The sequence below is a fragment of the Lacerta agilis genome, chromosome 10 (genome assembly GCF_009819535.1).
Source record: "Lacerta agilis isolate rLacAgi1 chromosome 10, rLacAgi1.pri, whole genome shotgun sequence".
NCBI classification, from domain to species: Eukaryota; Metazoa; Chordata; class Lepidosauria; order Squamata; family Lacertidae; genus Lacerta; species Lacerta agilis.
Window position 1 is genome coordinate 1,004,963 of NC_046321.1, and position 26,705 is coordinate 1,031,667.

The window sequence follows — 26,705 nt, forward strand, 5'->3', positions numbered from 1 at the left end:
CCCGTCAGCCTCCTGACTCCCCCAGTCACGTAGCAGGAGATTCTTCCTCAGACCCGCCCCCTCCGTGAGATGGGTATGACATCATGGATGATCCATATGATCCATTCATGATCCACATGATCCAAGCAGACTTGTCCCAAGAGCAGAGCTCTAGGCCTGAATGAAACGGGTCTGCGATGATGGATTCTGGAGTCAAGAAATCCACCCTTTCCAATGATCTCTCAGGCTGGCCAGGAAAAGGCAGCGAGCAGGAATCGTCACGCATCCTGATTGACAGACTTGTAATGTTGCCAAAAAGAACTCGGAGTGTGATCTGATTTCCATGTACAACTCATTTTGTGACGCAACCGGGGGTGTTTTTGGGGTGCTTTCTCTGTAACGGGGGCCCCCTACTATCTGAGGGTGTCCAAATTGCAACGCGCTTTACTTCTGGGCTGCTTCACCCCTAGCATGGAGGGGGGGAGGGCTGTGCGATTAAACAGATCAACAGCTGGCTTTGCTTTCTTCCCGGCCTCATTGTGTTACTTTGTGACGGCGGCACAAGGGATGAACCCGCTACTTGTGTAGGGGGGAGGGAAGGATTTTGCAATGTAAACATTGTGGGAGGAGCGGAAGCCACGTTGCAGCTGGTTTTTCGGGATCAGCCCCTCCCCCGCTCTCCTCCCCCCACTCAATTCCTCCCCTCCCGGCACATCCCACCCCCACAACCCCGCCCCCCTACGTTGCACCCCTTCCTCCTCCTCCTCCTCCTCGCCATCCGGCTTCTGTTCCGGGAATGGGGGGGGGGTGACCCCCTCCCAATCTGCCTGCTTCTCCCGGAAGTGGAGCTTCTACGCCGGATTGCTGCTCCGCGCCGTAGCTCTAGGGGCGCGCGCTTTCGGAAAGGGGAGGAGGGGCCGCAAGGGACCCCCGTGGATGTTGCAGGAAAGGAAAGGAGAATCGCGAGCGAGGACAAAGAGGTAAAGGGGTCGCGGGGCGGGGGGTGGAGAGTGGAAAAAAGGACCCAGAGACCCCCGCCAGCTCCCCAAAGAGCCTTCCGTGGGCCCCGTCGGCCGGGCCTGGATCCCTGCACGCGTGCGGCGAAGGGGGCTTTCCTTGGCCCCTTAGGCGCCTTGTCAGGGGCGGACATGGGGCGCCCACCCCAGGGGGTCCTGTAAAGGAAAAATCCCAGGTGTGGAACTGCCCAGGCACCTGGCCCTTGGGGATAGGCCCACTAGTTACTGCGGAGTTACATAAAAGAAGTCCAGCCACTGGAGCAAGGACAAGACAGGGTTTGTTGCGCAATGTTGTTGTTGTTCAGTTGTTCAGTCGTGTCCGACTCTTCGTGACTCCATGGACCAGAGCACGCCAGGCACGCCTATCCTTCACTGCCTCTCGGACTATTTAATTGCTCATCTTCCAACATTGTGTATGCAATCAAATGCCAACAGTGCCCTTCAGCTCTCTATATTGGACAAACAGGCCAAACCCTACGCCAAAGGATAAATGGACATAAATCTGATATCAGGAATCACAAGACAGAGAAACCAGTCGGAGAACACTTCAATCTCCCAGGACATTCTATAAAAGATCTCAAAGTAGCTGTCTTAATACAAAGGAATTTCAGAAATAGACTGGAAAGAGAAGTGGCTGAATTGCAACTAATCACCAAACTTAAAACCATGGAGAAACCTGGTTTGAACAAAGACATTGGATTCTTATCTCATTATACATAACAAAGCTATCTTTAGCCATCTCACCCCTTGCCTTTCCCTGCAAGACTAATTGCAGCCGTTTAGAGTCGTCATCAGGTTTTCCACACTTATCAGCCTATCACCCATTCCCACCACCCTTCTGAGTAATACCCCTCCCCACTCCCCCACTATCTTTAAGGATCTGGTGACTTCTGTTTCAGTGTATCTGAAGAAGTGTGCATGCACACGAAAGCTCATACCAGGAACAAACTCAGTTGGTCTCTAAGGTGCTACTAGAAAGAATTTTCGATTTTGTTTTGCCTCTCGCAGTTTGGCCAAACTCATGTTAGTTGCTTCAAGAACACTGTCCAACCATCTCCTCCTCTGTCGTCCCCTTCTCCTTGTGCCCTCCATCTTTGCGCAATAGGTTACAGTCAAAACTGCACCATCAGAACAGTGTTACAAGAACTTTTAAAAAACTCCTATCATATCCCAGAATACAGTTTGGAAACATCATTACTACATCATCACTACATCACGAAAGGGAAGGGTTAAACATGATTGACATATAGGAAAGACAAGATTAGCATATGGGGGAAACAGAGCAATATCAGGGAGATCGCCCTGCCTGGGCCAATGTGAATGGGTGTTTAAGTCTTGGCAAGGATACCTTGAGCACTTATCTGGGAGAGAACAATGGGATTGCAGCTGAGGGATATTAGCCCAGTGGCTTCCTGAAGCACCCAGAGATTACCTGCTGAGGCATTTCCCTGTGCACGTGGTCTCTCGCCTACTGGATCATGGCAGAGAGATGGGTCCCCTTAAGGGCATCACTCCATACCCCAAATGAGTTTACTCAGGAGGAGACTTTGCTTAGGTGACCCCCCCTCCCATAATTTCCGTAATAGTCCCCAAGAGCGTCCGTTTGCCCGGTTTCCCCAGGCTCAGCGCTGATAGAGGAGGGCCATGAAAGGGTTAACGGGCGAGAGAGAGGCCTGGATAGAGACCCCCCCTCCCTCCCTTGCACGTGTTGGGGGGGGCTCCGGATGGGGAGATGAGGCTCAGGGGGCGAGGGTTAAGCCAAGGCAAGCCACGGGGGTCTTTGGGTGCAGGGGAGGGAGACTCCGGAAAAAGGAGGGGGTCGGTGAAAGGGGGGAGGGGCAGGGAAGAGCAGCATTCGCCGTGGGCGGGGGGAGGGAAGAGAGAGCTAGGTAGGCCAGTCTTTGGGGAAGTGTCTCCATCGTGGCGCCCGCGGGGGATTCTCTGGAGGGGTCGCCTTGGCTTCTCCTTCCCACCCAGGAACCGGCCGCCCCTTTATGTCGAGCAGAGAGGGATCCCTGGAAAGTGGGGGGGGGTTCCAGTCCCCCACCCAGAGCCGTCTCATCCATTGGGGCTGATGGCGCGGCGCGCCAGGGCGCAATGGCCTGGCTGGAGGGCGCCTCCGTCCTCCAGCCCTGCTGGCAGCGCCTGCCGGCAGCGCCCTCTGACTCCCGGCAAGGGAGCTGGCCGGCCACGCCACGCCCTCTGGCTGCCCAGCAGAGCACAGGAGCACAGCTCTGCGCGCCCTTCCAGCGCTTCTGGGACGGGAGGCGAGGGCGGCCGGCTCGCGCTCCCGCACACAGCCGGGTGGCGCGGCGCAGCCAGGCAGCTCGCGCTCCGCGCGCAGCCGGCCGCCCACCCAATGGGGCACAAGCTGCCCAGCCGCGCCGCCCGGCTGCGCCGCGCCATCCGGATGCGCGCGGGAGCGCGAGCCGGCCGCCCTCGCCTCCCGTCCCGGAAGCGCTGGAAGGGCGCGCAGAGCCCCGCGCTGCTCCAGCGCCACGCCCCTCATCCCCCGCTCGCCCACCCCCCTCCCAAGGGGCGGCAAGCGCGGGAGGGAGGCGGCGGAGAGGCGGCATGGCGGGGGCGCCGGAGGGATAGCCGCGCCAGGGCGGCAGATCCCCTTAAGACGGCTCTGCCCCCACCCCTTCCTTCCTGCAAGCTCCATCCTCTTCCCACCCCATAAACCCCCATAAGCCCCTGCCCTGTCCAGACGCAGCGGTTCTGCCAAATCCAACCATTGGTCCCTCTGGAAAGAAGAGGAAATCCTGAGAGGGAGAGGGGAGGGGAGAGGCCTTCTAAGATGCAGAGTCCGTGGAATTGCTCTCAGGACTGATGTAGAAGTTGCAGCCTCAAAAGCATTTCTGTTATTTTCTTGTAGGCAATGTCAGAGTTGATGACAAGCTGAGATACAACCCCTCAGCATCCCATGATAGCCATTGCATGCATCTTCCCAGTCAAAGGGCCGATTTTCATGATAGACAGTGCCTGTGGCTGGAGGCTCTACACACACAGGGTGATTGTAGTAGAGTAATACCTCCACGAACATCTGACAGTCTACCTTCTGCTGTCTTCCAAATATCAGATAGTTGTCTTCTAAATGTCAGATAGTTGTTCATTTCCCTGACCTCTGAAGGGAGGGCATTCCACAGGGCAAGAACCACCAATGAGAAGTCTCCTTCTTTGGTGTGGTGGAGTCTCCTTCTTTGGAGGTCTTGAAGCGGAGGCTTGGCAGCCATCTGTCAGGAATGCTTTGATGGTGTTTCCTGCTTGGCAGGGGGTTGGACTGGATGGCCCTTGGGGTCTCTTCCAACTCTAGGGTTCTATGAGAATGCTCTCTGCCTGGTTCCCTGTAACTTCACTTCTCTCAAGGGGGGAACCAGCAGAAGACACTCGGAGGAGGACATCAGTGTACGGACTGAGCGATGGGAGTGGAGATGCTCCTTCAGGTCTACAGAGCCAAGGCTGTTTAGGGCTTTGGGTCACAAATCGTGCTGCTCCATAACGATCTCCAGAGCAAGTCTGAAGTATAATTAGCAGAGTAGGGGGGGAAAACGCTCAGAGGCAGCTAAAAAATAATTCAGCTGAGAAATTAACTACTGAAGACAAATAAGCATAACAGGATCCAAAAACATAACTTACAGTAAAGCCCTAACTTAGCATACCAAAACAGCACTCAAGTGAGAAACACACAAGCGGAGTCGAGAATAGCAGAATAGGGAGTGGGACCAGGCGCCTTTCAGTACTGTAATTTATAAACAATTCAATGTCACAGTAACCTTGGGACTGGATAAGAAGCATAGCTCACTCCAGTTTAAACCAGCTTCATCTGCTTCCCCAAAACAAGAGAGGTTCCTCATAACCTCATAACAACTTGTCCCACCACCTGCTCTCAGTAGAAAGGAAACTCCCTTATCAGCTAAAATGTTCCAGCTTGAGAAAGCAAGAGCTTTGAATCACACGGAGGAAAACTACCAGAACCTTCTTGAACCAATAGACTTGGAATGATCTCTCTACATTAGATCAATATATTTATTGGCCTGAAAAATGCAACCACGACACTTTAAAGGTCAGCACCAACAGTGTGAATCTGCTTGGAAATGCGCTGGGAGCCAGGGAAGATCCTTTAGGACCAGTGATATGTGGTCTTGGTGGCTGCTCCCAGTCACCAGTCTAGGTCCGCATTCTGGATTAGTTGCAGTTTTTGAGTCACCTTCAAAGGTAGCCCCACATAGAGCGCATGGCAGTAGTCCAAGCAGGAGATAACCAGAGCATGCACCACTCTGGCAAGACAGTCTGCAGACAGGGAGGGTCTCATCCTGCGTACCAGATGGAGCTGGCAGACAGCTGCCCTGGACGCAGAACTGACCTGGGCCTCTATGGACAGCTGTGAGTCCAAAATGACACCCAGGCTGTGCACCTGGTACTTTAGTGGCACAGTTACCCCATCAGGTCTAGGGAGTCCTCCACACCTGCCTGCCCCCTGTCCACCCAAAATACTACTTCTGTCTTGTCAGGATTCAACCTCAATCTGTTAGCCGCCATTCATCCTCCAACCAACTCCAGACACTCACACAGGACCTTCACCGCCTTCACTGGTTCTGATTTGAAAGAGAGGTAGAGCTGGGTATCATCCGCACACTGATGGACACCCAGCCCAAACCCCCTCATGATCTCTCCCAGCGGCTATATATAGATACTGAAAAGCATGGGGGAAAGGACAGAACCCTGAGGCACCCCACAAGAGAGCACCCAGGGGTCTGAACACTCACCCCCCCAACACCACTTTCACGACATGGCCCAGGAGGAAGGAGGGGAACCACTGCATAACACGACCCCCAGCTCCCCTAGATGGTCCAGAAGGATATCATGGTCAAAGGTCTCCAAAGCCGCTGAGAGATCCAGCAGAACCAGTAAACGGCTTCCTCCTCGTTGGCCTCTAGCTCATCGGAGATCATCAACCAGAGCAGCTAGGGCAGTTTCAGTCCTATGATGAAGCCCGAATCCTGATTGAAAGGATCATGGTGTCAGGAGATTTCCTGGTCTTGCACCCCTAAAAACTCCAGGCATAATACTTTCATTAGCTTTGAGGGAGCCACTGCATACTGGGTGGTCTTTTCTTCAAAAGACAAATATTTAAAATACTTTTACAGTGACATATGTTGTAAATAGGGGACGCGGGTGGCCCTGTGGTCTAAACCACAGAGCCTAGGGTTTGCCGATCAGAAGGTTGGCGGTTCGAATCCCCATCCAACCGTCTTAGAGACTCCACTCTGAATTTGTGTAGGTTTTCCTCCATAGACTTTTCTTCTCCTGAAGATAACTCAAGAGGAAGCGAAGGTTTAGGACCAGAGTTTTCCTTCTCGATGGGCTCCCTTCCCAGGTTGACGAGCCCCATCTGCCCTTCACTTTCCTCTGCAACATGAACAGAATATGCCTCCTTGCCTGGATTCACTGTTGTTCTCATCCTCTCTATCCACCAGGGCCTGCCTTCACCAGCAGAATTCCCCAACCTGCCAAGGATTTGAGACCCATCAGCTATCCTCGCCTGGTTCACCGGCTGGTTAAAGCCATTCCTGGGATTCTGGCTCCTGTTACACACTTAGAGCTTCTGGAAGCCACAGGTGAGAGTTGAGTGCAGGGTGGGGACCAAGGGTGGATAGATTAACCCAGAAGGTGCACAATATGTCCCCCACTAAAGGAACTACCGCTCCTCTAACATCCCATGCCATCCCATAATTATGATATTTAAGACAGATCAGGAAGAAATTCATGTCTCCAGAAATAACACCACTTCAGGCCATCAATGAATCAATATTACATATTCAAGGATGAAGTTTCCATTAAGTACAGTTATCTAGTTGCCTTTAATATCCTGCTTCTCAGTGTCACATTAGGATATTCCTGTGTCAGAAGACGGGCATGAGCTCAGCCAGCACATCATTATCATAAAGAACAATGGGGTGTGTGTTTCCATCTGGGATTCCCAAGCACCAGCTGCTTTCCTTCTGCTTCTCCTGCTCTCTCCATGCAACGTGAGGCATGTAGACGGAGGTCCTTCTCCAGGAACAGGAGCTTCCCTGAGCATCCATGCAGCTGACTCCCAGCACAGAGCCTTGTCACTAGTTCTCTGACTGACACAGACCACAGTCCCTGGAACAGTCGTAGACCTGGGAATCACAAAATAATAATATTATAATAATTTATAATACCCTGCCCATCTGCCTGGATTTCCCCAGCTACTATGGGTGGCTCCCAACAGAACATTAAAAACAGAATAAAACATCCAACATTAAAAACGTCCCTAGACAGGGCTGCCTTCAGATGTCTTCTAATAGCCAGATAGTTTATTTATATTGACACCTGGTGGGGGAGGGTGCCACTACTGAGAAGGCCCTCTGTCTGGTTCCCTGTAATCTCACTTCTTGCAGTGAGGGAATCACCAGATGGACCTCAGTGTCTGGGCTGAATGATGGGGTTGGAGATGATCGTTCAGGTATACTGGACCGAGGCCGTTTAGGGCTTTAATGGTCAGCAACAACACTTTGAATTGTGCTTGGAAACATACTGGGAGCCAATGTAGATCTTTCAGGACTGGTGATATATGTTCTTGGCAGCAGCTCCCAGTCACCAGTCTAGGTGCCGAATTCTGGATTAATTGCAGTTTCCAGATCAACTTCAAAGAGTGTGTTGCTGTAGTCTAAGCAGGAAATGAAAAGAGCATGCACCACTCTGGCGAGACAGTCTGCGGGCAGGTAGGCTCTCATCCTGCACACCAGATGGAGCTGGTGGACAGGTGCCCTGGACACAGAATTAACCTGTGCCTCCATGGACAGCTGTGAGTCCAAAATGACTCTTGGTCCTTCAGGGCCAAGGTTACGTCATCAGGACCAGGGATCCCCCCCCTGCCTGCCCCTTATCCCCCAGGGACAGTACTTCTGTCTTGTCAGGGTTCAACCTCAATCTGTTAGCCACCATCAATCCTCCATACACCTCCAGGCACCCAAACAGGACATTCACTGCCTACACAGGTTCCAATTTAAAAGAGAGGTGGAGCTGGGTATCATTCGGATGGATCCAAATGGTCCGCATCCTCCAGGCGTGCCTGGAGTTGTTCAGCAATGAACCGCTCATTCACCTTTCCCAAGAATGGAAGATTTGAGACTGGGCGATAGTTGCCATATCGGGGGGTCCAAATATGTTTTTTAAAGAAGCGTTTTAATAACCGCCTCTTTCAGCTGGTCTGGGAAGGCTCCCTCGCAGAGGGAAGCATTCACCACCCCACAGAGCCCGTCACCCAGATCTTCCCGGATCACATTTATGGTTTCACTCGTCCAAGCCGCCTGCCCACATCCTTGGACATAACAGATTGGAATTGATGCCATGCAACTTGAGCAGACAGGGCTCTAGCCCTCTCCCGCCCTGGCCCTGCTCCCATGGTAGAGTCTACCTCTTTCCGAATCTGAGTGACTTTATCTGCAAAAGACTTTGCAAAATCATTGCAGGAGATCTTGGGGGCCTTACCAGACCCCGATGGCGCAGATGGTTCCGTTAAATTACGAACCAGCTGAAAGCGTCTCCTGCTGCTGTTTTCTGCAGATGCAATAGAGGCAGTGAAGAAGGTCCTCTTCGCCATCCCTATCACCACTTGGTAGGCTCAACGATGAGCTCTAATTTTTGTCTGGTCAGGTCCATATGGACCTCCTGAGGCCAATGGGACTGTGCAGGTGTTTCATGAAGATCTAGAGGTGGAAACGGGGGCAAACCTTGGAATACTGTTGTCCTGTGGGACTGCCTTTCAAATCAACAGTATTCCAAGATCATGCTGTTATCAAAGATAATTGAGGATTATGAAGGATTGCTGATGGATTACTATCATTTGACGTCATTGCATTTTCATTTCCTAAAAATTGGGGACATGGGTAGGAGACGGGGGAATGTAGGAGATGTTGAAATAAGAGAAGGTGCTAATGACACTTGATGTGTTCTCTGTCCCTTTGTTCTCTTCCCTGAAACCCAAACAGGACTTCGTTTCGGCCCACTCTGAGGAAGGTGATGGAGAAGACAGTCAGAATTCTAGGGGATGGGGCACCTTTCGTTTCATTAGGAATATCAATTGAAATGTGTGAAATGTGGAATATGCTTCACTGAATGAGCACACATAGCTTACATCAACAAACCCAAACAGAAGCCATTTAAATGTATGGAGAGTGGAAAAAATTTCAATGATAGTGGAAAACTTAGAACACACCAGTGGACTCACATGGGCAAGAAAGGATTCAAATGCAGGGAGTGTGGGAAGAACTTCAGTCGGAGTGGACTCCTCAATATACATCAACGCACCCACACAGGGGAAACACCATTTAAATGCATGGAGTGCGGAAAGAGTTTTTGTGAGAATGCAACCCTTAGAATACACCATCGGTCTCACACAGGTGAAAAGCCATATGAATGCAAGGAGTGTGGAAAGAGCTTCAGTCAGAGTGGACACCGTAATATACATCAACGGATTCACACTGGGGAAAAACCTTTTAAATGCATGGAGTGCGGAAAGAGTTTTAGTGAGAATGCAAACCTTAGATTACACCATCGGTCTCACACAGGTGAAAAGCCATATGAATGCAAGGAGTGTGGAAAGAGCTTCGGTCAGAGTGGAAGCCTAAAATTACACCAAAGGACTCACACGGGTGAAAAACCTTATGAATGCAAGGAGTGTGGGAAAAGCTTCAGTCAGAGTGGACACCTTAAATTACACCAAAGGACTCACACGGGTGAAAAACCATATGAATGTATGGAGTGTGGGAAGAACTTCAGTGAGAGTGGACAGCTTAAATTACATGAATGGACTCACAAAGGGGAGAAACCTTTTAAATGTTTGGATTGTGGGCAGAGCTTCCGTCGATGTGATACACTCAGAATACATCAACGGACTCACACAGGGGAGAGACCATTTAAATGTATGGAGTGTGGAAAGAGCTTTAGTGTTGATGGAACCCTTAAACTACATCAACGGACTCACACAGGGGATAAACCATTTAAATGTATGGAGTGTGGAAAGAGCTTCAGTCAAAAGAGCCACCTAACTTTACACCATCAAACTCACACAGGTGAGAAACCATTTAAATGTTTGGAGTGTGGAAAGAGCTTCAGTTGCAATACAAGCCTTAGATCACATCAACGGACTCACACAGGAGAGAAACCATTTAAATGTATGGAGTGTGGGAAGTACTTCAGTTACAATGCAGGCCTTAGATCACATCAAAAGACTCACACAAGGGAGAAACCATTTAAATGTATGGACTGTGGACAGAGCTTCAGTCAGAGTGGAAGCCTTAGAATACATCAACGGACGCATACAGGGGAGAAACCATTTAAATGCATGGACTGTGGAAAGAGCTTCAGTCGGAGTGGAAGCCTTAGAATACATCAACGGACGCATACAGGGGAGAAACCATTTAAATGCATGGTGTGCGGAACAAGCTTTAGTGATGGTGGAAGCCTTAGAAAACATCAACATTTTCACACAGGGGAGAAACCATTTAAATGTATGGAGTGCGGAAAGAACTTCAGTTTCAATACAAACCTTAGAAAACATCAACTGACTCACACAGGGGAGAAACCATTTAAATGCATGGAGTGTGGAAAGAGCTTCAGTCAAAATGGGCACCTAAAATTACACCATCTAACTCACACAGGTGAGAAACCATTTAAATGTATGGAGTGTGGAAAGAGCTTCATTCAGTTTGGAAACCTTAAATCACACCAACGGATTCACACAGGGGAGAAACCATTTAAATGTATGGAGTGTGGAAAGAGCTTCAATCAGAGTGGAAGCCTTAAATTACACCAACGGATTCACACAGGGGAGAAACCATTTAAATGTATGGAGTGTGGAGAGAGCTTCAGTTGCAATGCAACCCTTAGATCACATCAACGGAATCACACAGGTGAGGGGAAACCATTTAAATGCATGGAGTGCGGAAAGAGCTTCAGTTACACATCTACCCTTAGAACACATCAGCGGACTCACACAGGCAGGGGGGAAACCATTTAAAGGTATGGTGTACAGAAAATGCTTCAGTCAGAGTGGAAATCTTAGAAAACGTCGACAGACATACAGGAGAGAAACAATTTAAATGTATGGCATGTGGAAGGAGCTTCAGTCAGTGGAACCCTTGATTTACCTCAACAAACTCACACAAGAGACAAACCATATAAATGTCAGGAAAGTCGACAGAGGTTCAGTCCTAGTGGAAGTCCTACATCAAAAGACTCATGGACATGAAGAACTTTCAGAGTTGAAATTCTAAAAACCATCAACCCTCCAAGAGAAGAAGCTGTTTAAAGGGAAAGATTGCAGAAAGTGCTTTAGTTATAATGGAGTGTTTAAGGAACATCTAAGGATTCAGAGGGTAGAATCCATTTAGATGTATGGAGTGCAGAATGTCTTCCTTTCAGAGTCCACTTTTTTCTTCACAGCAATGAACTCAGCAGTATATCAGTCTTAAATGCATGATGTGCATGTGAAGTTCTTGTGTTTATATGTAAAAATGTATAGTAATGAAATATTGAAGGTAATGTCTCACAATAGTGAGTATAGCAGGTAGGTCATAGAATCATAGAATCCTAGAATCCTAGAGTTGGAAGAGACCCCAAGGTCCAGTCCAACCCCCTGCCAAGCAGGAAACACCATCAAAGCATTCCTGACAGATGGCTGTCACGCCTCCGCTTCAAGACCTCCAAAGAAGGAGACTCCACCACACTCCTTGGCAGCAAATTCCAGTGTCGAACAGCTCTCACTGTCAGGAAATTCTTCCTAATGTTTAGGTGGAATCTTCTTTCTTGTAGTTTGAATCCATTGCCCTGTGTCCGCTTCTCTGGAGCAGCAGAAAACAACCTTTCTCCCTCCTCTATATGACATAGAATCATAGAATCATAGTTGGAAGAGACCACAAGGGCCATCCAGTCCAACCCCCTGCCAAGCATCCTTTTATATATTTGAACATAGCTATCATATCACCCCTTAACCTTCTCTTCTCCAGGCTAAACATACCCAGTTCCCTAAGCCGTTTCTCATAAGGCATCGTTTCTAGGCCTTGGAGCATTTTGGTTGCCCTCCTCTGCACACGTTCCAGCTTGTCAGTATCCTTCTTGAACTGTGGTGCCCAGAACTGGACACAGTATTCCAGGTGAGGTCTGACCAGAGCGGAATACAGTGGTACTATTACTTCCCTTGATCTAGACGCTATACTCCTATTGATGCAGCCCAGAATTGCATTGGCTTTTTTAGCTGCTGCATCACACTGTTGACTCATGTCAAGTTGATGGTCTACCAAGACTCCTAGATCCTTTTCACATGTACTGCTCTCAAGCCTGGTGTCACCCATCCTGTATTTGTGCCTTTCATTTTTTATGCCCAAGTGTAGTACTTTACATTTCTCCCTGTTAAAATTCTTTTTTTTATAAAAAGCTTTATTTTATTATTCATCAATACAACTATTAATACATTCGCATGTTACAAACAAAATAAACTAACATTCATTCTACACATCTTAAAGAAAAACAACAACAACAACAATGATAACAAATAAAGAACAAAAACAAAAAACTCAACCGATCATCATCATCATTCTTTATTACGGTCAAAGACCAGCTCTTAAAAAGGAGGTAAAGTAAAAATAAAAATAAATACAACGGATCCCTTTGACGAAACAGTTTCCGGGGATGTTACATATATAAAACTCTTTGAACAAGATTTAAAAGAAAATTATTAATTGCATTACAATGTTAAAGATTTAAAATAGTGGCTGCAGAAAGCTGAGCCCGGCTCGCTTGAGATTCCATTGAGGAGAAACTTAGATGGGCTGAGAAGAAGGTCTATATCTGCAAATTTGGGCACAAAATCTGGCAACCGCCCTGGTAACTCAACCGATCTTTACTTGCATCCTTGCATCTGTTTTTCCCACCACCTTTCAACACCCCCCCCCCACCTTGTGCTTGACTTCCAAACAACTCAGCTGCAATTCCTTTCCACTTATCCTTTTTCTTTCTTTTAACACACTATTATTCCCATTTCTTATTTCTTTACAATTCTCCTTTGTTATCCAACTTGTTTAATGTCCAATATTTATAACGGAACTTGTTTATTGTAATAGGAGATCTGACTTTTCAACATAATTTTGTAAATACCCTTGGAACGCTTTCCAGTTTTTTCTGTCCTCTCTCTTGTAGTCCTTCCAATTTCTTCCATTGTTTTGGACATATTGTAATATTCTAGAAGTTTGGCAAGCCATTCTATTTTTGTTGGAATTACCCCACTTTCCCAATTTTTCGCTATCAGTAACCTTGCGGCTACTGTTGCGTATAAATATAATGTTTTATTTTCTTCCTTTAAGCTTCCTGGGACTATTCCCAGTAGAAACCCTTCTGCTGTTTTTTTAAATGAGTGTCTAAACATTTTTTTCATCTCATTGTATACCATATCCCAGAATCGAGCTATATTCGAGCAATTCCACCATATGTGCATCATAGTGCCTTTCCCAGTGTTGCATCGCCAGCAGATATCTCCGCAGTTTTTATTCATTTTGGCTATTTTTTCCGGTGTTAAATACCACCTATGTTGCATTTTTAGGTAATTTTCTTTCAATATATTGCATCTGGTGAAATTCATATCTTCCTTCCATAATTTTTCCCATTGTTCAAACATAATGTTTTTCCCAATGTCTTGTGCCCATTTTATCATAGATGCTTTGACTAATTCATCTTTTGTTTCCCACTCTAATAACAGATTATATAAATTAGATATGTTTTTTGATGTTTCTTGTATTAAATATTTACTAAATTTAGAACTTTCTTTTTCAAATCCTACTTTCTTGTCTTTTTGTAATCTATATTTAATTTGAGTATATTGAAAGCAATCTGTAATGTACGCTTTGATTTCTGCATAGTCTTTTAATTTTAATACACCATTTTCTTCCTCTAATACATCTTTATAGGTAACCCAATTCTCTTTCATGTTCCATTTTTTCACCGCAACAATCTCTGCCGGCGACGCCCACCATGGTGTTTTGGGCTCTAGGATTCTTTTATGTTTTTCCCAGATTTTGTATATAGATTTTCTAATTATATGCCCTAGGAAGCCTTTATGTACTTTAACTTTTTCATCCACTAAATAGGCATGCCATCCAAATCTCGTCTCCACTCCTAAATCCAATACATCCAAATCCTCTAATTTGATCCATTCCTTTTGCCAGGTCAGACCCACCGCATCATGATATAATTCCAAATCAGGGAGGCTGAATCCACCTCTTTCCTTCTTATCAATCATAATTTTATACTTTATTCTCGGTTTTTCCCCTGACCAAATAAATTTTGCCAAATCCTTTTTCCAATTTTTGAAACATTTTTCTCCTCCTAATATTGGAATACATTGGAATAAGAACATCATCTTTGCTAAAATATTCATCTTTATTACTGATATTCTCCCTAATAGAGATAAATTTAGTTTATCCCATACTAATAGATCTTTTTTAATTTCTTTCCATATTTTCCCATAATTCTCTTCAATTAAATCCATAGTATTTTTTGTTATATTAATTCCCAAATACCTTATTTTTTTAAATTCCCAATCCTGTGATTTCTTGTAATTCCACTTTTATTTTTTTCTTCCATATTTTTCACTAACATTTTTGTTTTCCCATAATTTAATTTGAAACCTGCTAGTCTACCATATTCATTCATGCACTCTAGTATTCTGGGTACACATTGTAGAGGATTTTCTGTTGTAATCATGATGTCATCTGCATAAGCTCTCAACTTATATCTTTTAATACCAACTGCTATGCCTCTTATTTGATTATCCAATCTTATTTTCTTTAGCAGAGTCTCTAATACCATCATAAATAGCATTGGAGATAGGGGGCATCCTTGTCTTGTACCTTTTGATATGTTAATCTCGTCACCCATCTCTCCATTAATTATTATTTTTGCCTTTTGTTTATTATATATTGCATTTATACCTTTTTGGAATTTTTCGCCTAAATTCAATTCTCCTATTAATTTCCCCATAAATTCCCATGAAATTTTATCAAATGCTTTTTCCGCATTGATTGAAATCAGGGCTGCTTGTTTGTCAGTTCTAATTTGTAAATATTCTATTATATCATACATACATCCAAATCCTTTATTCGACCGATAGTCAGAAAGAAGAAAAACATTTCTCAATACAAAATTATAGAACTAAAAACATCAGAGGGATACACAATTAAAAATAGGACAGCACTAGTAAACCTCATACAGATAACCCACATCGAGACATTCGATTTTGCGCTTCCGACACTTGAGCGCCAGGAAGAGGAATTTAGCCACAGATAAGGCTATTTTCCCAGTGGGCTTATTCAGCAGATATGCTACCTGCCTTTCTCTTAATCGAGAGCTAAACTGAGATAAATATGGGGCTATGAGATACTGCCTTAAATTGTTATAAAAGGGACAACTCAGTAGAATGTGTTCTGTGGATTCTATCTCTCCTAAAGCACAATGGCACGTTCTCTGATCATATGGAACTCCTCTAAATCTTCCGCTCAAAATCGACGAATCAAGAACGTTCAGTCTGGCCGCAGTGAGAAGTCTGCGTTATTCCACATAGTGGATATCTGCCAGGTAACGGGCTGGTGCAGCCCGATACACCTGCTCCCCCAGAAACATCCCAGGTTTCACGCGGGCTATGTCCTTGTGTCTGGCGATATCCCCCAATCTCTGAGCGATCATCGCTTTAGCATGTCTATAAGTCATGGACTATATAAAGGGAGGACAGTCCGCACTTCTGCACTTCCTCCACCACCTCCCCTTCCCATGGTGATTTAAAATTATCCTTCAGTATCAGGGGGGCCAAACCCACCGGTCTAAAGCATAACTTGAGCCATAGCCATAATTTTGCCTTCAGGGCCACATACCTAAAGGCTTGGCAGCCGGTCTCTAGTCTCATGACCGCACCCGCAACGGAAGGGGGGATCCTGAAAATGGCCCTAAGGAATTGCGACTGGATAGATTCCAATCTTTCAAAGTCTCTACGTGAACCCAAAGCAATGCCCACCAGTAGTAGTGGAAGGACTTTAATTTGGAAGAGTCTCAGGGCAACTTCCACTGTTTGTGCCTGTTTCTTGGCATACAGGGATCTAATCAGCAAGGCTGCTTTAGATGCATTTGTGGCTATATATTCTCTGTGCGCCAAAAAAGACCCGTTTGATCGTACTACCTGGCCCAGGTATTTGAAGCAGCTAACCTGCTCTAGGGGAATACCATTAATCGACCACAAATGGAGTTTCGGTCGAGCAGCAAAGACCATTATTTTGGTCTTGGCATAATTAAGTTGGAGCTCATGTTGGATTTCGTATTCATGAAGTGCTCGAAGCATCCTCCTCAGCCCAATGGGGGAGATAGCTAAAAGGGCAGCATCGTCCGCATACAGGAGGACATTCAAAGCTAGGCCTGCTGATTTTGGAGGATGGAAAGCAGCATTGGCCATATGAGCCACTAGCGAGTTAATATAAAAATTGAACAGGGCAGGGGCAAGCAAACAGCCCTGTCTTACCCCCCTAGTGGTGGCAACCGGATTGGAAACTAACCCCTTATTATCTAACCTAATTCTCAAGAAAGTATTTGTATGCAGGTTGATAATCAGGAGAAGAAGACGGCGGTCGATAGATGTCGCTGCCAGTTTTGTCCATAGCTGGTCCCTGGGAATTTGGTCAAAGGCTTGCTTAAAGTCAATAAAGGCGACATGGAGGGCTTTTGGGCCTTTGCCAGCATACTTGTCAGCCAAATGGTTCAGGATTAGAATTTGGTCTGTTGTCGATCTTCCAGGGCGAAAACCCGCCTGTTCCTCTGCGATGATATTGTTGCTCTCCATCCAGATCGTTAGTTTGTTGAGCAAATATCTTGAGTAAATCTTCCCAATAACGTTCAGCAGGCTGATTGGCCTAAAACTGGCCGGATCAGTGCGCGGACCTTTCTTCTGTATTAATACAATTAGCGCGGAATTCCAACTTGGGGGGAAATTTGCTGTTTTGTTTATATAAGTATAGAGTGCTGCTAAGAGTGGGCACCACCAATCCTTGTTGGCTTTGATGGCATACTATTATATCTATTATGTTCCTAATGTTATCTTTTATTTGCCTTCCCTCCACGAATCCAGCCTGATTTTTGTGTACTATTTTCCCTATTACTTTCTTTAACCTATTAGCCAATAATCCTGCATATATTTTATAATCTGAATTTAATAACGAAATTGGTCTATAATTTGAGATAGATTCCAAATCCGTGCCTTGTTTCGGTAAAAGTGTTATATACGCCTGGGTCCAAGAGTCCGGAATGTTCCCCTTCTCCAACGCTTCCTCTATTACTTCTTTTAATGGTTCAATTATTTCCTCTACCAGTTCTTTATAGTATTCTGATGGTATGCCATCTGGGCCTGGGGACTTCCCTATTTTGGTCTTTTGAATTATTTCCTTGATTTCTGCAGTTGATATTGGTTCATTAAGTAATTTATAATGTTCTTCTGCTATTTCTGTTAATTTGTTTTTCTTTATATATTCCTCTATATCCTCTTTTAAGACTTCATCTTTCTGATATAGTTTTTTATAATATTCTCCAAATTCTTTTTTAATTTCTGCTTTTTTAATTTCTCACCCAGCCGCCGATCTCCAAAGCAGCAGCATCCCTGTGGCTTTGTCCACCACCCCGCGCCCGGAGGTGGTGGAGAAAATAGCGGGGATGCTGCTTTCTCCACCACTCCGCGCCCTGCCGCCGATCCCAAAAGCCTGCTTTTGGGATTGGCGGGTGGTGCGGAGGATCCAGCAACATCTCCACTGCCGCCCCCCACCTCCTGGGGGTGGGGGGGAGGCAGCGGGAGCTAAGCCTTCGCTCCATAAGACACACTAACATTTTCCCTTCCTTTTTAGGAAGGAAAAGGTGCGTCTTATGGAGCGAAAAACACGGTAATAAGTTATTATTTGTACCCCGCCCATCTGGCTTGGTCCCCCCAGCCACTCTGGGTGGCCTCCAACAGATATTAAAATACATTTAAAATATCACAGGTTAAAAACTTCCCTAAACAGGGCTGAAACCCTTCAAACTCAAAAGAGGAGAAGCAGTTTAAATGAAAAGATTGCAAAAAGTGCTTTATTTATAATGGAGTGTTCTAAGGAACATCTAGGGACTCTCAGAGGGGAGAACCCATTTAAATGTATGGAGTGTGGGACGTCTTCCTCTCAGAGTCCACTCTTTTCTTCACAGCAGTGAACTCAGCAGGAAATCATTCTTAAATGCATGTCGTGCATTTCAAGTTTTGGTGTTTATATGTAAAACTGTATAATAATGAAGGCAACAACTCACAATAGTGAGTATAATTTTAGATGTAAAGTAACTTTGGTTTTTGCACCAAACTCTGTCACCCCCAGCGCTGCTTGATCTCCAAGAACTGCTTCTTCGCAAAAACTTCATCCCTGCCTCCTGCGCATTCTGAAGAAAACTTAAAATACTGAAATTTAATGGGAGATTTCCCCACAAGCCCAAATTCCCCCCCCCCATCATACGTTGCACCTCTTCTTCCTCCTCCTCGCAATCCGGCTTCTCCCGGAACTGAAGCTCCTACGCCGGATTGCTGCTCTGCGCCATAGCTCTAGGGGCGCGCGCATTTACAAAGGGGAGGAGGCAGGGGTCCCCCCCTCCTGTGGATGTCGCAGGAAAGGAAATGAGAATCGGGAGCGAGGACTAAGAGGTAAAGGGCTCACGGTGGGTGGAGGGGAGAAAGGGACCCAGGGAACCCCTCCAGCTCCCCAAAGCGCCTTCCCTGGGCACCACCGGCAGGGCCTGGATCCCTGAGCGTGTGCTGCGAAGGGGGCTTTCCTTGGCAGGGGCGGACATGGGGCGGCGTCCATCCACGGGGTCCCCACTAGGACTCGCTGGCCCCATTCCCCCCGCGCAGGCATCCCTGGGGCCCTGTGCGCTCCGCACGGAGAGAGGCGGGCCATGAAAGGGTTAACGGGCGCGAGAGACGCCTGGATAGAGACCCCCATGTCCCTCCCCTGCTCGTCTTGGGGGGGCCCCTCCGGACGGAGAGAAGGGTCCCACGTGGCGAGGGATGAGTCGCTCCAAGGGGGCCTCTGGGTGCAAGGGAGACTGCGAGAGAAAGCGGGGGGGGGGTCGAGGAAGTGGGGGAGGGAGGGAAGGGAGCATCCCCTGGGCAAGGAAGCGCAAAATGGGGGGGAGACCAGTCTCCATCGTGGCGCCCGCGGGCAATCTCCCTCCCGCCCAGGAATCGTCCACCCGTTTAAGGCGAAAAGAGAGGGATCCCTGGATCCTTCCTGCAAGCTCCATCCTCTTCCCACCCTGTAAGTCCCTGCCCTGTCCAGACTAAGAGGTTCTGTCCAGTCCAACCATTGGTCCTCCTGGAGAGGAGAGGAAATCCCGAGAGGAAGAGGGGAGGGGGCTTCTCAGAAGCAGCTCTTTCTTTCCGCAATCCCACCCATGAAGCAGCCAGAAACCTTTCCCTCTCTCTCTGGCTTCCATCTATAAGTGTCTTTTCCACTGCCTGGTTCATTGAGGATGAAGATAACGTACACCTGTCATCAGAAACAGGGGTGCAGAGTCCATGGGATGCTCTCAGGGTTGATATAGAAGTCTGAATGAGAGTTTGTGGGTGGGATTATAGTTTACGGCAACCGTGTGATTTTCTCACGCCTCGTCGCCCATTCTACCTCTCTCCAACGCCAGGTCTGTAGCAAGCTGTCAGGAGCACAGAATTCCAAAACAACTACTAAAAATCACAAGATATTAAGAATGATTTTAGTGTTAATACGCCGTCCATCTGGTTGGGTTTCCCCAGCCACTCTGGGCAGCTTCCAGTCCACATAAAAGACAATAAAACATCAAACATTAAAAACATCCCGATAAAGGGCTGCCTTCTAAATGTCAGATAGTTGCCCACTTCCTTGGCCCCTGAAGGGAGGGCATTCCATAGGGCGGGAGGCCCTCTGCCTGCTTCCCTGTAACTTCACTTCTGACAGCAAGGGAACCAGCAGAAGACCCTCGGAGGAGGACCTCCCTGTCCGGACTGAGCGATGGGGGTGGAGACGCTCCTTCAGGTCTACATGGCTGAGGCTGTTTATGGCTTTAGGTTGCAGATCCTGCTCCTCCATAACGATCTCCTGAGCAAGTGCGGCGTATAATTAGCAGAGCAGGAAAAAATGCTCAGAGGCAGCCAAAAAATGATTGAGCTGAGAAATTTATAACTGAAGACAAATAAGCAGAACAGGAGCCAAAAAATAGCAAAAATGTAACTTACAGTAAAACCTTGACTTAGCTTACCAAAACAACTCTCAAGTAAGAAACAGACAGACAGAGTTGTGCGATAGCAGAATAGGAAGTGGGACCAGACACATTTCAATACTGTAGTTTATATACAATTCAATCTCAGACTCACCTTGGGACTAGATAACCAGCCTTCAGGTAGACGACCCTCACCTGCCCTTCCCTTTCATCTGCAGCATGGGCAGAATCTGCCTTCTTGACTGTGGGATTCACTGTCGTTCTCATCCTCTCCATCCACCAGGGCCTGCCTTCACCTGCAGCAGAATTCCCCAACCCACCAAGAATTTGAGACCCATGAGCTTTCCTAACCTGGTTTTGCTGGCCGGTTGAAGCCGTTCTTTGGATCGCGGCCCCTGTTGTATGCTGACATCTGTTGGAAGCCACAGGTAAGAGTTGAGTGCAGGGTGGGGACCAGGGCCCTGCGGGATTTGGCATCTTTCCGCAGGGCCTGCAAGACGGAGCTGTTCTACCTAGCCTTTGGGTTGGTTTCTGTTTGATATTTATGCTTCATTCTTTTATTGGTGGGTTATTTGAAAATGAGACTGCAGTTTTAATATTGAATTTTTAAATTTGTATTTTAATCTGTTATTTTAAATTGATTGTGTTTATGTTTTTGCTGTGATTTTAATTAGTGTTAGCCGCCCTGAGCCCGGTTTTTGGCTAGGAAGGGCGGGTTATAAATAAAAATTTATTATTATATTATTTATTATAAATTACCCCAGAAGGTGCATGACATGTCCCCCACCAAAGGTGCTACTGCTCCCCTAACACCCCAGGACATTGTATAATTATGATATTTGAGACAGATCAGGAATATATTCAGGTCTCCAGAGATAATACAACTTCAGGCCATCAATGAATCAGTACAGTGGTGCGAAGCACGGATGGGGGAAGCGCGGTTTGACGGGGAGGAAAAATGCGAAAATTATTCGTCTTGCGAGTCACGTCCATAGGGAAATTCGTCTTGCGAGTCACCCTTTCGTTAGCGAATGCCTTTCATTTAGCGAGTTTTTCGTCTAGCGAGGCATTCGTCTTGCGAGGTACCACTGTACTACATTCATTGCTGAAATTTCCATTTAGTACAGTTATCTATTTAATATCCAGCTTTTTCAGTGCCAGATTAGGATAGTCCTGTGTCAGAAGATGGGCACCACCTCAGGCAGCACATCATTATTAGAAAAAACAATAGGGGTGGGTGTTTCCGTCTGGGATTCCCAAGCGCCAGCTGCTTTCCTTCTGGTTTTCCTGCTCTCTCCATGCAATGTGAGGCATGTAGACGGAGGTCCATCTCCAAGAACAGGAGCTTCCCTAAGCACCCATTCCACTGACCCCAAGCACCAAGCCTTGTCACTAGTTCTCTGACGGACCCAGACCAATATACCTGGAAAAGACATAGACCAGGATCTCACATAATAATCCATATGGACCTCCTGAGGCCAATGGGACTGTGCAGGGGATTCATGAAGATCTAGAGGTGGAAACGGGGGCAGGCACTTGATTTGAAAGGCAGCCCCACAGGACAACCGTATTCCAAAATCATGCTGTGTTATCAAAGATGATTGAGGATTATGAAAGGTTGCTGATGGATTACTATCATTGGACATCATTGCATTTTCATTTCCTCAAAATTGGGAACAGGAGGTGGGAGAATGTAGGAGATGTTGAAATAGGAGAAGGTGCTAATGATGTGCCCCTTTTTTCCTGTGTTCTCTTTCTTGAAACCCAAATAGGATTACCTTTCTGCCCACTCTGAAAAAGTGATGGAGAAGAGAGTCATAATTTCAGGGGACGAGGAACCTTTTGTTTCATTAGGAATAGCCAGTAAAATGTGTGAAATGTGGAATATGCTTCACTGAATGAGCACACATAGCTCACATCAACAAACCCAAAAAGGGAAGAAGAAGAAGAGGAGGAGGAGTTTGGATTTGATATCCCGCTTTATCACTACCCGAAGGAATCTCAAAGCGGCTCACATTCTCCTTTCCCTTCCTCCCCCACAACAAACCCTCTGTGAGGTAAGTGGGGCTGAGAGACTTCAGAGAAGTGTGCCTAGCCCAAGATCACCCAGCAGCTGCATGTGGAGGAGCAGAGACACTAACCCGGTTCCCCAGATTAGGAGTCTACAACTCTTAAGCACTACACCACACTTGATCTTTAAAGAACCCATTTAAAGGTATGGAGTGTGGAAAGAGCTTCTGTTTCAATGCAAAACTTACATGGACTCAAACAGGGAGAAAACATTTTAAGTGCAGGGAGTGTGGGAAGAATTTCAGTCAGAGTGCAAACCTTAAATTGCACAAACAGACTCACACAGGGGGAAATCTGTATGAATGTATGGAGTGTGGAAAGAGCTTTAATGACAATGGAAGCCTTAGAAGACATCAACGGACTCACACAGGGGAGAAACCATTTAAATGCATGGAATGTGAAAAGAGCTTTAGTGGTAGTGGAAGTCTCAAACTGCATCAACGGACTCACACGGGGGAGAAACCATTTAAATGCATGGAATGTAAAAAGAGTTTTAGTGATAGTGGAAGCCTAAGGAAACATCAACGGACTCACACAGGGGAGAAGCCATTTAAATGCATGGAGTGTGAAAAGAGTTTTTGTGATAGTGGAAAGCTTAGAAGACATGAATGGACTCACAAAGAGGAGAAACCATTTAAATGTATGGAGTGTGAAAAGAGCTTTAGTGATAGAGGAGACCTGAGAAGACATCAACGGACTCATACAGGGGAGAAACCATTTCAATGCATGGAGTGTGAAAAGAACTTTAGGGATACTGGAAGCCTTAAACTACATCAACGTACTCACACAGGAGAGAAACCATTTAAGTGCATGGAGTGTGGAATGAGCTTCAGTCAGAGTGGAAACCTTAAACTACATCAAGGGATTCACACAACGGAGAAACCATTTAAGTGCATGGAGTGTGGAAAGAATTTTAGTAATGGCAGAAACCTTCGAAGACATCAATGGACTCACACAGAGCAGAAACCATTTAAATGTATGGAGTGTGAAAAGAGCTTTAGTGATAGTGGAAACCTTCGAAGACATCAATGGACTCACACAGGGGAGAAACCATTTAAATGTATGGAGTGTGAAAAGAGCTTTAGTGATAGTGGAGACCTTAAACTACATCAACGAACGCACACAGGGGAGAAACCATTTAAATGCATGGAGTGTGGAAAGAGCTTCAGTCAGAGTGGAAGCCTTAGACAACATCAGCGGACTCACACAGGGGAGAAACCATTTAAATGTATGGAGTGTGGAAAGAGGTTCCGTTATTGTGGACACTTTAGAAAACATCAACAGACTCACACAGGGGAGAAAACGTTTCAATGTATGGAGTGTGAAAAGAGCTTTAGTAGTAGTGAAAACCTTAGGAAACATAAACAGATTCACACAGGGGAGAAACCATTTCAATGTGTGGAGTGTGGAAAGGTCTTTAGGCAGAATGGAAGTCTGAAATTGCACCAACGGATTCACACAGGGGAGAAACCATTTCAATGTATGGAGTGTGAAAAGAGCTTTAGTCATAGTGGAAGCCTTAGAATACATCAACGGATTCACACAGGGGAGAAACTATTTCAATGTATGGAGTGTGGAAAGAGCTTTAGTAATAGTGGATACCTTCGGAAACATCAACGGACTCACACAGGGGAGAAAAGATTTCAATGTATGGAGTGTGAAAAGAGCTTTAGTAATAGTGGAAGCCTTCGGAGACATCAATGGACTCACACAGGTGTGAAACCGTTTAAATGTATGGAGTGTGGAAAGAGCTTCCGTTGTAATACAAGCCTTAGATCACACCAACGGACTCACACAGGGGAGAAACCATTTACATGTATGGAGTGTGGAAAGAGCTTCAGTTATAGTGGAAATCTGAGAACACACCAACGGACTCACATCGGTAAGAAACTATTTAAATGCATGGAGTGTGGAAAGGACTTCAGTCAGAGTGGACACCTTAGGAAACATCAATGGACTCACACAGGGTGGAAACCATTTCAATGTATGGAGTGTGGAAAGGTCTTCAGTCAGAATGGAAGTCTGAAATTACACCAACAAATTCACACAGGGGAGAAACCATTTCAATGTATGGAGTGTGGAAAGAGTTTCAGTAATAGTGGATACCTTAGGAAACATCAACGGACTCACACAGGGGAGAAACCATTTCAATGTATGGAGTGTGGAAAGAGCTTTAGTGAAAGTGGAAGCCTTAGGAGACATCAACGGACTCATACAGGGGAGAAACCATTTCAATGTATGGAGTGTGAAAAGAGTTTTAGTTATAGTGGAAACCTTAGACAACATCAACAGATTCACAAAGGGGAGAAACCATTTCAGTGTATGGAGTGCGGAAAGGTCTTCAGGCAGAGTGGAAACCTTAGGAAACATCAACGGACTCACACAGGGGAGAAACCATTTAAATGTATGGAGTGTAGAAAGAGCTTTAGTGATAGTAGAGGCCTTCGAAGACATCAACGAACTCACACAGGGAAGAGATCATTTTAATCTATGGAGTGATGAAAAAGCTTCAGTCAGAGTGAAAATTGTAGAGGAAAACATCTGTGGACACAGAGGGGAGAAACCATTTAAAGGTATGGTTTCAGTCAGAGTGGAAGTCCCACATCAACAGACTCATGGACAGGAAAAACCTTTAGAGTTGAAACCGTACAAAGCAACAACAAACTCAAAGAGGATAAGCAACTAAAATGCAAAGTTCTGGTGTTTATATATAAAATTGTATTGTAATGAAATAATGAAGGTAATGTCTCACGATAATGAGTATAATTTTAGATGTAAAGTACGTTTGGTTTTGGCACCAATCTCTGTCACACACCCACACCCCAATGCATGATCTCCAAACACTGCTTTTTCACCAGAAGTCTATCCCTGCCCCCCCCCCCCAGGCCTTTTGAAGAAAACTTAAAATGCTGTCATTTAATGGGAGCTTTCCCCTGAAGACTAATTGCAAGAGGGGGAAGGAGGGGCTGCAGGTATGAGGGAATTCTCCTGAGGGGCCCATCTTCACTCATGAACCCCATGATGCACACAGAGTAAAACTACCATAAACCTCTTGAACCAATAGACTAGATATGATCTCTATATATTAGATCAATACATTTCTTTGCCTGAAAAATGCAACCATGACACTTCGAAAGTCAGCACCAAGAGTCTGAATTCTGCTTGGGAATGTGCTGGGAGTCAGGGAAGATCCTTTAGGACCAGTGATATGTGGTCTCGGCAGCTGCTCCCATTCAGTTGCAGTTTCCAGGTCACCTTCAAAGGTAGCCCCATGTAGAGCGCATTGCAGTAGTCCAAGCGAGAGATAACCAGAGCATGCACCGCTCTGGTGAGACAGTTGTATGTTGTGACCTAGATCCTGAGCCCATTTTATTTCTGCTGACTTTTCCACTTCATCCAGCGTTTCCCCACACAGCAGGAGATTATACATTTGTTAACATAATTTCGTATCACTCAATAATCTCTTTGAAAGTTTGAAACTGTGTAATTGAAACCTTTCTTATTGTTTTCCTTAAACTGTTCATTTAGTTGACTATGATGGAAGCAACTTTGTAAATCGATCTTCAATTCCTCATGTTCTTTCAGCTTTAGCCCTTTTCCCGCCTCTATTAATAATTCTCTATACAACAGCCAATTTCCTCTCTTACTAAGAGGTTTTAATGCTAACGCTTCCACCGGCAAGAGCCACTATTGGGTTTTTGGTTCTAGAAAATCTTTATATTTATTCCAAACTTTTGTAAGCATTTTTTTTACCTTTATGTTTTTTTCTTTCCCATACCATAAATATGAATGCCAACCAAATCTATTATCATGTCCTTCCAGATCTAATATTTCATCTCTCTAATTTAATCCATTCATTGAATGCTGTGATTGTAATAATTTTAATGGCTATTTTATTGATTGCTTATTAGGATTTTTTTCCTGATTCGTTTTCCTTCTTTTATATGGCATCCAAATTTTATTTTTTCCTTGCTTCCTTTGGCTCTTACTAGCGTCCCATACAGTTTGGATTTTTGTTTCTTTGTTCAGTTTAAAATATTCCTCTAGTCTTTTTATTATTATTATTGTCTACTAATTCTTGGTCATCCAATAAGTCATCATTCAATCTCCATCTAAAGGTTGACCATTCTTCCTTTTGCATTTCCATGGCCACTGGGTTGTGGTCCGACAAAGACCTCGGATCTATCTCAACCTTCTTCACTTTTAATTCCAACTCTTTAGTGACCCAAACTGCATCGATTCTCGCATTGCTTTCATGGACATGAGAATAGTATGTGAACTGCTTCTCCATTAAATACCTTACTATCCAAATGT

General features: G+C 45.7%; 1 protein-coding gene across 1 annotated transcript; it reads left to right on the forward strand.

Annotated features, from left to right (window-relative positions):
* The first annotated feature begins 796 nt into the window (after positions 1–796).
* On the forward strand, positions 797–11,382 carry LOC117053897 (oocyte zinc finger protein XlCOF6-like). Its single transcript, XM_033162221.1, has 3 exons — positions 797–959; positions 6,476–6,616; positions 9,017–11,382. Exon 3 carries the CDS (start codon positions 9,196–9,198, stop codon positions 11,044–11,046), a length of 1,851 nt encoding a protein of 616 aa, XP_033018112.1. The 5' UTR covers positions 797–959; positions 6,476–6,616; positions 9,017–9,195; the 3' UTR covers positions 11,047–11,382.
* The last annotated feature ends 15,323 nt before the right edge of the window (positions 11,383–26,705 follow it).

What these genes read in the sequence shown, in the direction of transcription:
- LOC117053897 (XM_033162221.1), top strand. Translation starts at nt 9,196, where the DNA reads ATGGAGAGTGGAAAAAATTTCAATGATAGTGGAAAACTTAGAACACAC.